Here is a 15118-nt window from a genome sequence, read left to right as displayed (position 1 = left end):
CTTCTAAGCGCAGCAGAGGCATTGAGGATGTCCGTTTTGGTGGTCTCAGTATTTCATCTCTGCTTTATGCAGATGATATGGTACTGTTGCCTTTTTCAAGCCGCGATCTTTAACTCTCACTGCACTGCGGTTCACAGCCAAGTGTGAAGCTGTTGGGATGAAAATCAGCACCTCCAAATCTGAGATCATAGCCCTCCATCGGAAAAGGGTGGAGTGCCCTCCTCAGGTCGGGGATGAGATTCTGCCCCAAGCGGAGGAGTTCAAGTACCATGAGGTCTTGTTCACAAGTGAGGGGAGGATGGAGCAGGACAACGACAGGCAGATCGATGCAGTGTCTGCTGTGGTGCTGACTCTGTATCAGTCCGTCATGGTGAAGAGGGAGCTGAGACGGAAGGCGAAGCTCCTGATTTACCAGTCGATTTACCGGTAGATCTTTGTTCCTACCCTCACCTATGGTTACGAGCTCTGGGTCGTGACCAAAAGAATAAGATCCCAGATAAAAGCGGCCAAAATGAGTTTCCTCCGCAGCTCTCCCTTAGAGATAAGGTGAGAAGCTCGGTCATTCGGGAGGAGCTCAGTGAGAACGCAGCCTTTGTGAAACACACTTTTCTAAATAAATAAACAGTTAGTCAGTACTTTGATTCTAGTGTATTATTTTGCACAGAAGTTTATTTTCACAGCCCATTACCTTTATGTGCTCATCCCACAGACCATTTAGACTTATGGAATTGTATGTTTTTATCTGAATGTGACGAGTCAGATGCAAAACTTCAACGCGCATCACCACCCAATAGTTTGACATTACCTAAGGGAATTACAATTAATTAGCTAAGAACAGGCGGCACGCTGGCCGACTGGTTAGCACGTCCGCCTCACAGTTCAGAGGTCGTGGGTTCGATCCCGGCTCCGGCCTCCCTGTGTGGAGTTTGCATGTTCTCCCCGTGCCTGCGTGGGCACTCCGGTTTCCTCCCACATTCCAAAAACATGCATGGTAAGTTGATTGGATACTCTAAATTGCCCCTAGGTGTGATTGTGAGTGCGGATGTTTGTCTCTGTGTGCCCTGCGATTGGCTGGCAACCAGTTCAGGGTGTCCCCCGCCTACTACCCAAAGACAGCTGGGATAGGCTCCAGCACGCCCCGCGACCCTTGTGAGGAGAAGCGGTACAGATAATGGATGGATGGATGGATAGCTAAGAACACATTGAGCTTGCTTATGCTGCATGAAAAAATGGACTTCTTCCATTAGATAATACAAATGTCATTTCTATAGACTGATATGGCAATTATATCGATATCGCTGTAATCAAACTCCATATCACATATCACACGTTTTCCCAATATCGTGAAGCCCTAGTCACCAGCCAATCGCAGTGGGGCATTAGTGGGGCTGCATAGAATGTATTATTGTCAAGGTTTTTTTTACTTGACTTCCTTTTTAACCTCGAGGTGGTGAGCTGTCATGCTACGCCTGTCAGGCCTGCGAGAGAGAGGGTGAGAGGAGCTTGTGTGGGCTATTATCAGGGTTGGAATGGTCACATGATGCAACTACCAGATTGCTGGGGAAGCTCCACAAGGAAAACATTAGGATTCGGGAAATACAGTGTCTACATGAATAAGTAGCTACATCCTGCATGTATTTGCATGAATGACATACAAAACTTCTCAAGATAAATGCTGCTTATATTCTGGAATTAATTCATAAAAATCAAAGACAAGGGAACCTCAATTTGCATCAATTTTGTCACAATGTGTTTACAATTGAAGCAGCAAAACTGTGCGATGACTGTTGTGATTGCCATCATGACACAAGCAAACTTGATCTCTGTACTACAAAATTAACAATTGATTTTACTACTAACTGACTACTAACTGATGTGTTGTCGTGTCTTCCAGGGATGTCACGAGTTTGGGTATTACACTGGTGGACCATCAAAAAAGGTTGATGAGCAGCATTCAGACAATGAGATCTCAGATGTTACATCTACACAATACAGATGTTCCGGTCTGATGGCAGCAACTACAGGACCTTCATTAAAAGTCTGAAATGGAACCTTTTTTGACTGAATAAATGGACATCTGATATCAGACTCTTGGAGCTGCGCCCGGAGTGGAAAAACAAACAAACAATAAAAAGGATAGTAGACACCAAGTAGAAGACGAAATGCGAAAACCAACACTAGCAATCTCTTTTATTTTCTTATTTTTTCAAATGAGCTAATGAACACATATCAAATGCATTGAAGATAATGTTTTTAATTGAATGACTGAGACACCTGCACACTAGACAGCGACACGTCATACCCATCCCATCCCACTCCCACAGAGTCCCGGCCCGCTCCTGGTGAAAACAACTCACTCCCATCCTGCTCCTGTTCAAAATGACTCACACTCCCGTACCACTCCCATTTTGGAGGTCATTCAAAATGGCTGCGCATCTGTCCGAGGTTTCTTTTTTCGACTGGATAATCCCGCTCATGTGAACCTCTTATCGTTAACCTCTACTGCACCCTATGGCAAAGTTTTGTTCTTTCAAATAACTAAAGGTTAAGTGTATACTTGGAGGGGTTTTTCCCCTCATTTCTTTGACATGCCATAGTGCATAAACAACTTACTACATGCTTCCTTCTACTTAGACTTGGAAACAGGGTATACTCAGTATTGTTATATATGGAGGAAAACCTCCAAAAGGTGCATTTTCTATTGACACATTCGGAGACTGTCATGTACAGCTGAAATACTGTACATTGTTTTTGGTTAAGACACATTTTCAATTTGAATCTTTGTGAAAGTGTGCAACACTGATATTTTTCTAGATAGAACTCCTTGACTCTTTGTCAAAGTAGCAATACTATAAGAATTTATCACAACGATTTCTTTAAACCTTCTGCCACCTCGCACCCCAATACCTTGTTTTACCCTAATTTTGCCTAAATGTTGCACAGTTCTGTGTGGGTATTTCAGCTGCAAAGATCGTACAATGTACATATCTTAAAGATCAAGAACGGTGGACGTATTTCTGCCTTAAAAAGCTGTTTGGCATGTGACCACTATTTAGACATACCGTTAAAAATGCTTTCTGTGTGATTCAGTTTTTAGGGTGTGTTGGCTTGTTTTGTTTTCTTTGTAGTATGTCATAGCTCAAACTTGCACTGCAAGAACACAGGTTAAAGTTTCAAGTGCTAAAGTGCAAAGAAGGGATGAACTAAACAAAGCAATAATTACCAGGTTTGAAAAAAAAGGAGATTTCTATGGTGCTACTTGTATGTGCTGAAAGGAGAAGGCCCTTGTGAAAAGTACCATTCAGTCACTACAAAGTTTATATTTGTATCCACCTAACTTGCTGCCTGATAATCAATATAGGGTTGTGGTATTAAAATTGCTTGACTTAGAATGTTTGCTAAATGGCCAGACATGGATTTTATTGTTGAAGATCTGCAGTGTTTTTCACTGCGAATGATGTGAAATGTGTTTAATTTACTCCATGTGACTTTGTATGAATATCAGAAAACAGAAGCTTTGTAGCATGCCGTAAAACTAATTTCAATCACCTCAAACCTCAAAAATATTTCCAGTTGAGTGTTTACAAAGTCTAATCTCAGAAAGATAAGGAAAAGCCAGTTATTGCATTAAGTTTGTGTGTCTTTTCAAAGAAACATATTTAGAATGACTTAACCAAGGTATGAATCAAAGGAGGTCACAGGCACCCCCGGCTTTCATTTGTTGTGGCATTCCTGCTCTCATATTTGAAAAATCCGCCAAGTGGTGATGAATTCCAAAGGCAGGGAAATGAACCAGATCAATGGAGCTGTTTGCTTCATTTACTAAATTTGGATTCTCTGGATTTCATAGCAAATTGGACTTGGAATTTTAAATAGACAAGAAAAATAATACAGAAATCATTCTACTCATCCCGGTAAACTAATTAGTTTAAGTCTTCAAATAACCTAACCGGAATGTTGTTTGACTCTGAAGCAAAGCCCACATAAACACAGGGAGAACATTCACTTCACTCAAATACTCATTTGACAAGGCCAAAACTAGAAAATAAAATAGGAATAAATACGAAGGCTGGAAGTAAAGTTTCCCATTGTAGTTTGTAAGGAAAATTTAGCATTTTGCGCCTCATCACAACACACTGAATAGGCTCGTTGCACCAGCTAGTTAGTAGAGCTTCGGCTCTCTATTCATGCGGCGACGTTGTGGGGTTGCTGTTCTTACTAAGCCACAAACAGCATGGTGAAATAAAAACAATGTAGGACAATATCATTGCATTCTGTGAGCACTGAGCCAAAAAGGAGCAGGCGTGGAGTAATGGGGTATGAGGAAATTGGGGTATCTGGTGAGTGTATGGTTTACAGCTGTTGAACTGTCAACCACGATAGACTTTATCAGTAAGATTGACTAGCGATTTTTTTTTTCTGTCGGAGCAGAAGGAGTCCTCTCTTCCCCGCTCAAAGCCGGTCCGGTCTGAACCTGACAATAACCATCACCTCCGTACAAAAGCTACAAACCATGCTAATTTTTAAGATAACCTAAGATTGACACCGGAATTAAGTGCTTGGGTGATTGAGCACTTTTCACAGACGATAAAGCAGACCGTATCTAACTTTGCACAGCAAAATAGCAGGCAAATTAATAAATGTCTGGACTGTGGAGAGAAAATCTACTCGCTAAACTGAATCAGAAACCAGAAATGAATTACTGCCCTTTGTCAGCAAGGAGGAGTGGCCTCTAAGGTTAATAGTATATCAGTATTAAGATTTATAACATCAGTAATGTTAGTTGCAGAGCTGGGCACTTGACCCTTTTTTGCCGGTCCTGGCCGCGACCCTCCACCCTTGACCTGGGTACCCTTCCGGCTGCGACCCCCCGGCCATATTCATAAACGTTGTCGGCCCCCGCCCCGTTCCGCCTCCCGACCATAAAAAAAAAAAAAAGCCTCCGTGGGAGGGATGCTAACGTCAGATGCTTTTTAAGATCATTAGCTGGCTAATTTACAATTCGAACCCGCTGTGGACACGCTTCAAATGCGCCACCCAACTGCGTGTGCTCACTTGCATTGCGAGCCCCGGGATTGGATTTATCGTATTGTATAATTTGGGTCCAACGGAGGGCCAGAAGTCGCAGTCAACAAGTTACTTATTTATTTTCCACACTTCCCCTCCTTCACCTTCAAAATAAAAGCGTGCCAGCAAACCACTATACACAGCAGGTTCGCTATGGTGCATTTCACCAATTCACGCCATGCTTGAGTGCTGCGCGTAGCTTGACTATACTCGCGGACACAAATTGTTTTGAAACAGTTTCGTTCCAAGTTGGGGGGGCGTTGCTTCAAAAAGACAGCGACAACAATGGATAATGTGCCTGCTACAACCATAAAGGGACCGAGATGACTAGACTATGCATTAAATTTATTGCGAAAACGATCTGGAAGGAGGCTGCTAAGGGGGAACGTGGGTGATTTGCTTCCTGACATGACACCCACGCCGCTGCGAAAGTAGTTTGCTTTGCAGCAGCAGCAATAAGCTGCGTGGTGCATCCTTCTCCGGTTGGTAAACTGTATGTCATCGCAACATGTGACGTAATGGACCGATCAGCGCAGCAACAATGCCTGATGTGTGCGTGGCATGTGTTGCAGACCTGTTGCCAAAGCACAATGCGAATCAATGCGGCAGTTGTCTCTGTAAGAAGAGACGTGAGACAGCAACGTGCGTTCAAGCGTGTTTGTATTTCCTTATCGTCACACTGATATCTGCAGTGTTGCTGCTTAATTTCAGTTCGATACATAGTACATTATAGAAAAAAAGATGCAATACCTCAATTTTGACAAACCTCTATTGGAATGGTTCTTCTCAATGCATTGATTTCTACTGGCTCTTTGATTCTCAGGGTAGAATGCCTCTGTCAATTATTCCCTGTGCCGCAGAAACAGATTTTTGAGCCTAATTGAGATTATGGCCAGGGTGCAATCACTTCAACGTCCTTATTGTTTTTAACCTTCCTCAAACGGAACGTCTTATTATCTTATTTCTTGTGCACTATGAACTTGAGGGTTCTTAAACATGCATAGAGGTTTGTTTATCTCAGCTAAAATCTAAATAAACACATGAAAAAAATACTTATCTTCTTCAATTGTAATGATTGAATAACAAATTACATAAATACAAATTTTAAAAAATGTTGACTCTGTGGTTCAACACTGGAAGTAGTGTCACTGCTTTGGTGAGGTTGTGTATTCCAAAGAGTGCAGCATCGTTGGCACTATTGTTTGTTCTAATTGTAAAACTGGTACATCTTATTTATATTGTTTTTTTTTGTTTGTTTTGTTTTTACACATGTTATTCAATAGAGAACTGAATACAGTGAAAATTCACTACATTTTTGTATGTTGCAGATTGAGAACTGTCATACACAAGATTTCAGTTGTACATAAGTTGTCATTTAGGGCCAAAGATGATAGTATGATAGGATTTCACCTTTATTAGGGATGTTATATTAAATGTTGCCTTTTAAATGTGTACAGTCATGAAAATTATGATGGACTATTTATTTTTCAGTGAACACAATCCGAATGTTCAAACATTGTTTAGCCTCATCTGCAAACACGTCAAGTCCATTAATTCGATTTTTTTTCTATAGACTAATTTCTTGTTACATAAAGGTTCCTTTTTGCTTTGTAACCTTTGTACATATATTTTTGGAAATACAATGCAATCTCAAAATTTTGTGTGTCTCCTGAGTTTTTTTATTTGCTTATTTAAATTGTCACTCTGCTGTATACAGTATATTGTCTTGCATGCATTACAGCACACAGGCAACTTATAAAAACAAACATGCAGGCTAAGTCAAGTCAAATTATTTCTTATTCACAAAAAAAGTCTCAAAGGTTGACACATATCAACATCCCCTAATCTTAACCCCCAGGAGTGGAAGGAAAAACTCAAAATAAAACAGAAGGGGCCACAGATGGGAGAATTCCCACTTCCAGGGTGACCATGCGGCAATGGACACCAAGTGGGCAACATTTAACACAATATGGTGCCATACATCAGTCGGTGCAGATCTTGTCAATCAATCGGAGGAGAATCCGTAAAGTGACATCCAATTGGGTTCATTTGGGTTATCGTCACCTACCCCCCTCTCCATGACGGTGAAGGACAAACAGAAGAAGCAGCAGTCAAAGAGGCCAACATGCAGTCCAACTAATTCCAAGATTATACAAATAAGTCATAAATCGGGTTTTAAACATTTCAACTAAGGTAGTTGCTCTATTTTCCGTGGGTAGGCCATTACAGAGCACTGGAGCCCGACTTTTTTTGGCTCTCGGGATCACTAAAAGACAGGCGTGTTGTGAACAAAGAGTTAGAGGGTGCTAAGCCATGTAATGTTTTCCAAGCAGCAAAACCTTGAAATCACATCTCGAGACAAGATACACATTAAAAATACAGAGCTACATCGAACCCATCATTTTTCGAGTTATGACCTGTTGCTTAGTCCATTTTTGGCTTTGTCTTATCTGATTCACGGGCAAGTGTCTAATGCGCCATCACTTTAGTAAAATGCAAAAACACGTCACCAATGAACTGTAAGCCAATTATTAAAAAGGACAGACAATCAATCATACAAATACAAAATCAATGCACAGTTAAGCAGCCAAGAGCAGATGCTAACTGTTGGGTAGAAAACTCCAATCTTATAAATCTATACTATTGGTCAGTCTCCAAGTGGGTCTGTTATTTATTCATGTATTTTTTGTACACTTATTGACCAATCCAAACGGTTGAAAACAAACATGCCATTTGGGAAATTTTCTGGAAAGTGATGGTTTTGGAGATGTGAGCATTTCGCCTGACGCAACGCAGTAAGGATGCAGTTTTCGGCTCATCGATGTGTAAATAGCCTGGCTAATGGTGAATTAAACTGAAAGGAAAACAACATCCATGACATACAGTAAAATGTGGCCACTATTCAAATTTTTGTCATATCAGTACACATTCCAGAGCGGGGCATAAGGTCAGCGAGGGGGGACACATAATGGGGCTCGTCGCACTGAAAAAAACACTGCAACGACAGACAGCGACGTTGACCATTAAAGTACCTTCTGCGCATGCGTGAGATGTAATATCCCTCCCTACCATCGGCAGCAGTAGTCACTATTCATCATGGTTAGAAAAAGCCACCCGCAACGTGGGGCGTAATATAAAAACATAAACAATGCATTCCGCTACATTTTTCGCTCACGATGAACTCCCACGCAAAGCAAACGAATGGCATCGGAAAAGGACCCAGCGCTCTCCCAGCTCCGTACCTACATCCGGGAGGGGTGGCTTGCAAGAGTCCCGGAGGAGCTAGTGCCTTTTCACCGGGTCCGAGACGAACTGACCTGCTGGAACGGCGCCTGTGTGGCCCAGGGACTACGCATGATTATTCCCAGTGACCTCAGGGTTCGTGTCCTGGCCATGGGACATGAAGGCCACCTGGGGTTCGTTAAAGTGAAGTGCCCCTGCAGGGACCTAGTGTGGTAGCCAGGCATAGACCGTGATATAGAAACAATGGTGAAGGACTGTACGGCCTGCCTGGTTATTGGGAAGACTGGTCCACCACCCCTGCAGCCCTTGCAGTGGCCTGCCGCACCATGGGAGCACACTTCACGGTGTCCCACTCCACCAACGATTCCTCCTCGTGGCTTATGACCCCCACTCAAAGTGGCCAGAGGTGGTGGTCACAGGGTCTGTCACAACTCGTGTGGTCATAGACTTTCTCTCATCTCTGTTCTCTGGGTGGGGCCATCCGAACGCCATCACCACGTATAATGGCCCACAGTTCGTTTCAGCCGAGTTCGCCGCTTTCCTGGAGGAGAAAGGGATCAAGCACATCCACACGTCTTTCTACCACCCGGAGGAAAATGGAGGAGTTGAACATCTAAACCAGTTCTCGAAGAACGGGATCAGGGCCCATCTGGCCGATGGACTGCAGTTCTCAGCCGCGCTGCTCCACACACTCCACCAACGAGCAACACCACACTCAACTACTGGCAGCTCACCAGCACTCCTGATGATGGTCCTGGAGCTGCAGCTTCCTCTGACCCGGCTCCGGGCCCCAGCGGTCACTACAGCAGCAGCAGCACCCTGTCACAACACGAGAGTCACGCAGATGCAGCGTCGGATGAAGCAGCGATTCGACAAGAGACGGACGGTGAGGACTAGGGATGTGCGCGACTAGTCGTTTAACCGTTTAACCATCTACAATATATTAAACATTTAGTATTTTATTAGTCGGTTAAACGCTGCATCAAGTATCACACATCTTGTTCCTCACGCCTCTGCCTCTGTAAACAAGCTGAACACCAAGAGAGAGAATTGCTCACCCACCCCATGCCCATGGTGCTGACGAATGAGACCCTGCTGGACTGGGAGTCAGTACCATTACTCATTACATTATTCAAAATAAATGCCATGCATTGCATTGGCAAATGTATCAGAAATGTATTTCTCTTTCAATTGTTCACCTTTATTCAGTCAGTTGTTGTTACGGCGATAGAATTTAAATTAACAAACTGTCCTGAATGTTTGGGCTAAAATAGCCCCTAAATACACAAAGCATTTGCATTGTAAACTATGAATTCAATATGTATTAAATTTCAAGTTCTCTTGCTTATAGACTAGTCGACTAGTCGCAAATAAAAATTGAGACTAATCGACGGGCAAATTAGTTCAAATTCCCATCCCTAGTGAGGACACCTCCATTCACAGTGGGGGACTGGGTCCGGATTCGCCGCCCCAACCGGGACCGTAAACTGCTAACATTCTGGTATACACTGATGCAGGTCACCACCCAGCCAGGGCCGTCCACTTTCAGGCTGACTGACGGATCAAGGTGGCACGCCAGTCGGCTTCGGAAGGTGGCCCCGCCCCCCATCAGGGATCCAGGGTCCGAGAACACGGTGTCCACGTTTGAGGACTGTATTCTCGCAGATGAAGAGCTGCAGGGCCCAGCCGGACACCCACCTGTACCACTGGAGGCAGGGGCTCTTCCCTGTCCGGATGAAACCAGGGTACTTAAGAGACTATATTTTAGATTAATGGGTAAGGTTCGAGGTTGTTGCCGGTTGATAACATACCCCATGTGTTATGCTGGTAACCAGCATTGCTATCGCCCAGTTCGTTTAGGGTTGCAACCTTTACGTTATGCACTGTCTTTCATAATTTCTTTTGGGAAGGAGGGTAAATGTTATGTACAGGCATAAGTGAGGCCAGCCCTGAGAGGCATGGGTATTCAGGACCCCTTGGTGTGCCTGTGAGTTGTGATCTTAGCGATAGCTACAGATGCTCCAGTTGCTCTCAACGAGGCTTGCCCACCGAATTTTAACTTTTTATTTTCTACAAGGGATGGCAAAAGAGGAGGCGGGACTGCATCAATTTTTATTAATACTCTTTTATCAAAGGAGATCGTTTTTAGCAGCTATTTATCGTTTGAACACCATGCCTTTGTTTTTAGCAGTCCCCCTATTCTCTGCATTACCGTCTATAGACCTCCCCATCATTCCACTTCTTTTATTACAGAATTTTCAGAATTCTTATCCATTTTATATTCCAGTTATAACAGGATATTAATAACTGGCGATTTTAATATACACATGGACAACATCTCGGACCCACTATCCAGAGATTTTTCAAACCTTTTAAACTGCTTGGATTTTAAACAGCACGTCTTGCAGCCAACTCACAACAGAGGACACACCCTGGATTTGGTTATAACCTATGGCTTGTCTGCTGGTGTGTCCTCTGTTGTTGACTTGGCAGTGTCAGACCACTACTGTGTCTATTTTAACATCGCCAGTTTTAACCATCTAGCAGTCCCGGTCAGAACAGTGAAGAAACGCTACCTATCTTCTGAGGTGGCTGCAAATTTTATCGAGATCTTAAAAAACACTCCTGCTGACATTTTACCTGCACCCTGTGATCTTATTGTTGACAATTTTAACCTACATCTTAAATCATCATTAGATTCAGTAGCTCCACTTTTAATTAAAACAACAAAAACAAAGACTGTACCCCCGTGGAGAAACAATGCTATCAAAATATCAAAGAGAAAATGCAGGAGTGCAGAGAGGAGGTGGAGAAAAAGTAAACTTACAGTACACTATGAAATTTTATGCGAACAACTGAAATCTTACAATAAAACAGTAAAACTGGCAAGATCTTCCTATTTCTCAAACCTCATTACAGTCAATAAAAACAACCCCAGGGTTCTCTTCTCCACCTTTGAACTTTTAACTAGTTCTGATTTTAATAAGTCCCCACAGAGACCAACAGATGCTCTCTGTGAGGACTTTGCAGACCACTTCAGAAGTAAAATCGATGACATAAGATCCAGTCTTTTAGCCCGTCAAAACACAAGTTTTAATAAACCCGGACAATCATATTTACATGAGGAAACACTGGAAAGTTTTGCCCTGGTTGATGCAAGGACACTTGTTCGAGTTTTCTCCCAGGTAAACCCAACAACCTGCCTTTTGGATCCAATTCCCACATTTCTTTTTAAGACATTTTATGGATTTTTTGAAGAACAAATTTTAAATATAGTCAATTGCTCTCTTCAGACAGGCGTCTTCCCCGCTGCCTTTAAAACGGCGGTGGTGAAGCCCCTTCTGAAGAAGAGCGGTTCTGACCCGAGCGTTTTTAATAACTACAGACCCGTATCCAACTTACCGTTTTTAAGTAAGATTTTAGAAAAACTGGTTTTCATCCAGTTGAATCATTTTTTAAATACAAATAATATTTTGGAGAAATATCAATCTGGTTTTAGGATGAACCACAGTACGGAGACTGCTCTTTTAAGGATCTTAAATGATATTAGGTGCACTGCAGACGTGAGAAAACTCACAGTCTTGGTGCTACTGGATCTAAGCGCTGCTTTTGATACAGTAGATCACCAAATTTTATTAAATAGACTTAAAAATCTAGTGGGCATCTCTGGTACTGTTTTTGACTGGTTTTATTCCTATCTCACAGACCGATATTTCTTTGTAAGTATGGATACTTGTTCCTCTAAAACTCATGAAATTAAATGTGGGGTTCCTCAAGGTTCGATTTTAGGCCCCTTACTTTTTAATCTTTATATGCTTCCCCTCGGGGATGTCATCAGGGGACACATCAGCTTTCACAGCTATGCTGATGACACGCAGCTGTATATTGCCGTGTCTCCTGATGACACAGGACCCATTGATACCCTTTTAAATTGCATTTTAGATATCAAGTCATGGATGGCAGATAATTTCCTACAGCTCAATCAGGACAAGACTGAGGTTTTAGTTTTCGGTCCCGAAGGTCAGAGAGAGAAGCTTTTACCAAAACTACACATTTTTAATCCCTCACACTGTGTGAAGAACCTTGGCGTCATTTTTGACTCTGAGCTCAGTTTTATTCCTCATATTAAAAATGTAACCAAGATTGGTTTTTATCACCTTAAGAATATCGCCAGAGTCCGCCCGTTTCTCTCTCAGGCTAACACGGAAGTGCTGATGCATGCCTTTATTTCCTGTCGTTTAGATTACTGTAATGCCCTGCTCTCTGGCCTCCCGAAAAAGAGCATTTCACCACTGCAACTACTGCAGAATTCAGCCGCTCGGGTGCTGACGAGAACCAGAGGGCGGGAGCACATTACGCCAGTTTTGAAATTGCTGCATTGGCTCCCTGTGTGTTTCAGGATCGATTTTAAAGTACTTTTATTAGTTTATAAATGTGTTAATGGTCTTGGGCCATCTTATTTATCTGATTTGCTTTTATCATACCAGCCCTCGCGGATCCTGAGGTCCTCTGGCGCCGGCCTTTTATTTATTCCAAGGGTGAGGACCAAAATGCATGGCGAGGCTGCATTCAGCCATTTTGGTCCTCACCTTTGGAATAGCCTGCCAGAGGATGTCAGGTCTGCAGAGACTGTTGATATTTTTAAGAGGAAGCTCAAGACACACCTTTTTAGTTTGGCTTTCAACAACTTTTAAATAATTTATCTTTTCTTTTGATTGAAGATAATTCTATGTTTTGCTTTGAATGTTTTAAAGCACTTTGAGTTGCATTTTTATGTATGAAAAGTGCTATATAAATAAAATGTGATTGATTGATTGATAAATAAAACTTGCTCACCGTCACGTTTTCAGCCTGAGAGCTACTTCTGACATGACCGAGTCAAAATGATCTACCACCTACTAAAAATGCAAAACACATTATTTATAAATACAGTGGTACCTCTACTTATGAAATTCATTGGTTCTGGAAGAAATTTCTTAAGTAGAAAATTTTGGAAGTAGAGAATTGTGTTTTCCATGTAAATGGCCAAATCCGTTCCAAGCCCTCCAATATTCAGACATAAATGATTTATAAAACATAAAAATGCATCAAAACATGTAACAAATACAAACATGTTACAATTAGATTAGTGCACAACAAATGAGAGTTGTGCATAGTGTAAAAAACAAAGAATAAGTATAAAAATGATGGTCGTTTGCCTTTTGATTGCTGTCCTCGTCGCTTTGTTGTTCTCTCTCTCTCTTTGTAAAGAACTGATTTAATAACGTGGCGACTGTTGATTCATTACAGTCATATTCTTTGGCGAGATCAACCAAACGCATCCCTTTTTCATACCTTTCTATTGTCTCGCTTTGTTTGTATGGACAAAAAAAAAGATTTTCTGCTTTTTTCTTTTCCTCATTTCTAATTCACGTAAAACTATCGGAACACCTCATGGCCCGAGGGGCGAATGACGAGGACGCTGCATAGACATATCTATCACATATATATCTATCTACCTGTCTATCTACACACATAGACACATACGGTAGATGTCCCTCTTAGCCAATGGGATGCCAGGAAGATGCTAGGTAATAGCCAATGGCAGAGCAGCTATGAGTATGTTGCGTTCAGGAAACTCCAGGAAACTCCGGAGCTGCAAGTAGCAGCCCATACTATATATTTACCTTTCGTATCTTGAAATTTCTTTAGTAACAAGAGGCAATATTTTCCTGTTGAGGCGTTTCGTAACAATTTCATATGCAGAGACATTCGAAAGTAGAGGTACCACTGTATATTGAAAATTATTTTTATATGTACCGTATATGCTGGTGTACCTTGCATGACTGCATCAACCTATATAGCACAATACAACAAAAAATGTTTTGTAATTACCTTACTCTGATGACTCGCACTGAATGGAATCAGCCAGGGACGCATAGTCCGGACAGTAGCTGCTGATAGCCAGCCTCAAGCAGATTTGCAGCAACAACAATTCGCCCATTCGCTCCATTCGGCACGTATAAAACAAGTCAACTTTTTTGCACACTATGCTAATGCTAACAATATTGCTGTCTTGGTAAAGTTCAAGAACTTAAAAAAAAAAGCCGCCGAGTGAACAAGACGCCGATGCTGATTGACTGCCGCGAGGCGAAATGGCAAAAAAGTTGACTTGTTTTATACGCGCCGAATGGAGCGAACGGGTGGATGTTCGGTGCTTCGCTCCGTGTCCCACTGCGTCCCACCGCTTCAAACCGCGCCCGCCAGCACAAACTACATTGACTCCAATTCAAAGGCGCCGCCAGAAACGCTCCCAACGCAGGTGGTGTGAACGTAGCATGAACGTAGCAATACAGTAGTGAGGACGGATGATAGGCTGGCAATCTACCCACAATGCCTTTGCAATCGACCGGTCGGCGTTCGATCGCGATCGACGTAATGGGCACCCTTGTTCTGATGCATTTCATTGGCTACGAGACCGAGAATTGATTAAAAAAATGAAAATGATTAAAAAAAAGAAAATGATGTGTACGCTCTCCTGGCTCTATAGATTACAAAGATGCAACAGCGCTCCCGGCTCTAGTGGTGGGAAACGCGGTTATGCGCTCCCGGCCTAAATGGATTTCAATACTTTCCAAATGTTTAGCATCTAAAGTCTACACTGCACGAGTTAGCAGAGCACAGTAAGTCACCGGTCCAGAATCCTCCACCAAATTTATAAACAACTTCACATTCGGTATCGACGGTTCAATTGCCATTCCCTCCACCCAGGTTCGTAACCTTGGAGTCATCATGGACACCACTCTTTACTTCCTGCCCCATGCAAACC

The 15118-nt window shown here is 42.5% G+C and overlaps 1 protein-coding gene across 4 annotated transcripts in view; it reads left to right on the top strand.

Annotated features, from left to right (window-relative positions):
• epha7 (eph receptor A7) overlaps positions 1 to 6726 on the top strand; it is a 155568-nt gene extending 148842 nt beyond the window's left edge. For all 4 annotated transcript variants that reach the window (XM_086017950.1, XM_086017951.1, XM_086017949.1 and 1 more), the window contains one exon: positions 1895 to 6726. In XM_086017950.1, the coding sequence (XP_085874076.1) occupies positions 1895 to 2009 (115 nt within the window). In that variant the 3' untranslated portion in view covers positions 2010 to 6726. The remainder of the gene's footprint in view (positions 1 to 1894) is intronic.
• Positions 6727 to 15118: the final 8392 nt, after the last annotated feature.

The sequence above is a fragment of the Filicampus tigris genome, chromosome 20 (assembly GCF_054856515.1).
Source record: "Filicampus tigris isolate MCC_2025a chromosome 20, RoL_Ftig_1.0, whole genome shotgun sequence".
Classification (NCBI taxonomy): Eukaryota; Metazoa; Chordata; class Actinopteri; order Syngnathiformes; family Syngnathidae; genus Filicampus; species Filicampus tigris.
The sequence above is the reverse complement of the archived record's forward strand: the minus strand, read 5'-3'. Positions and strand labels throughout refer to the sequence as shown.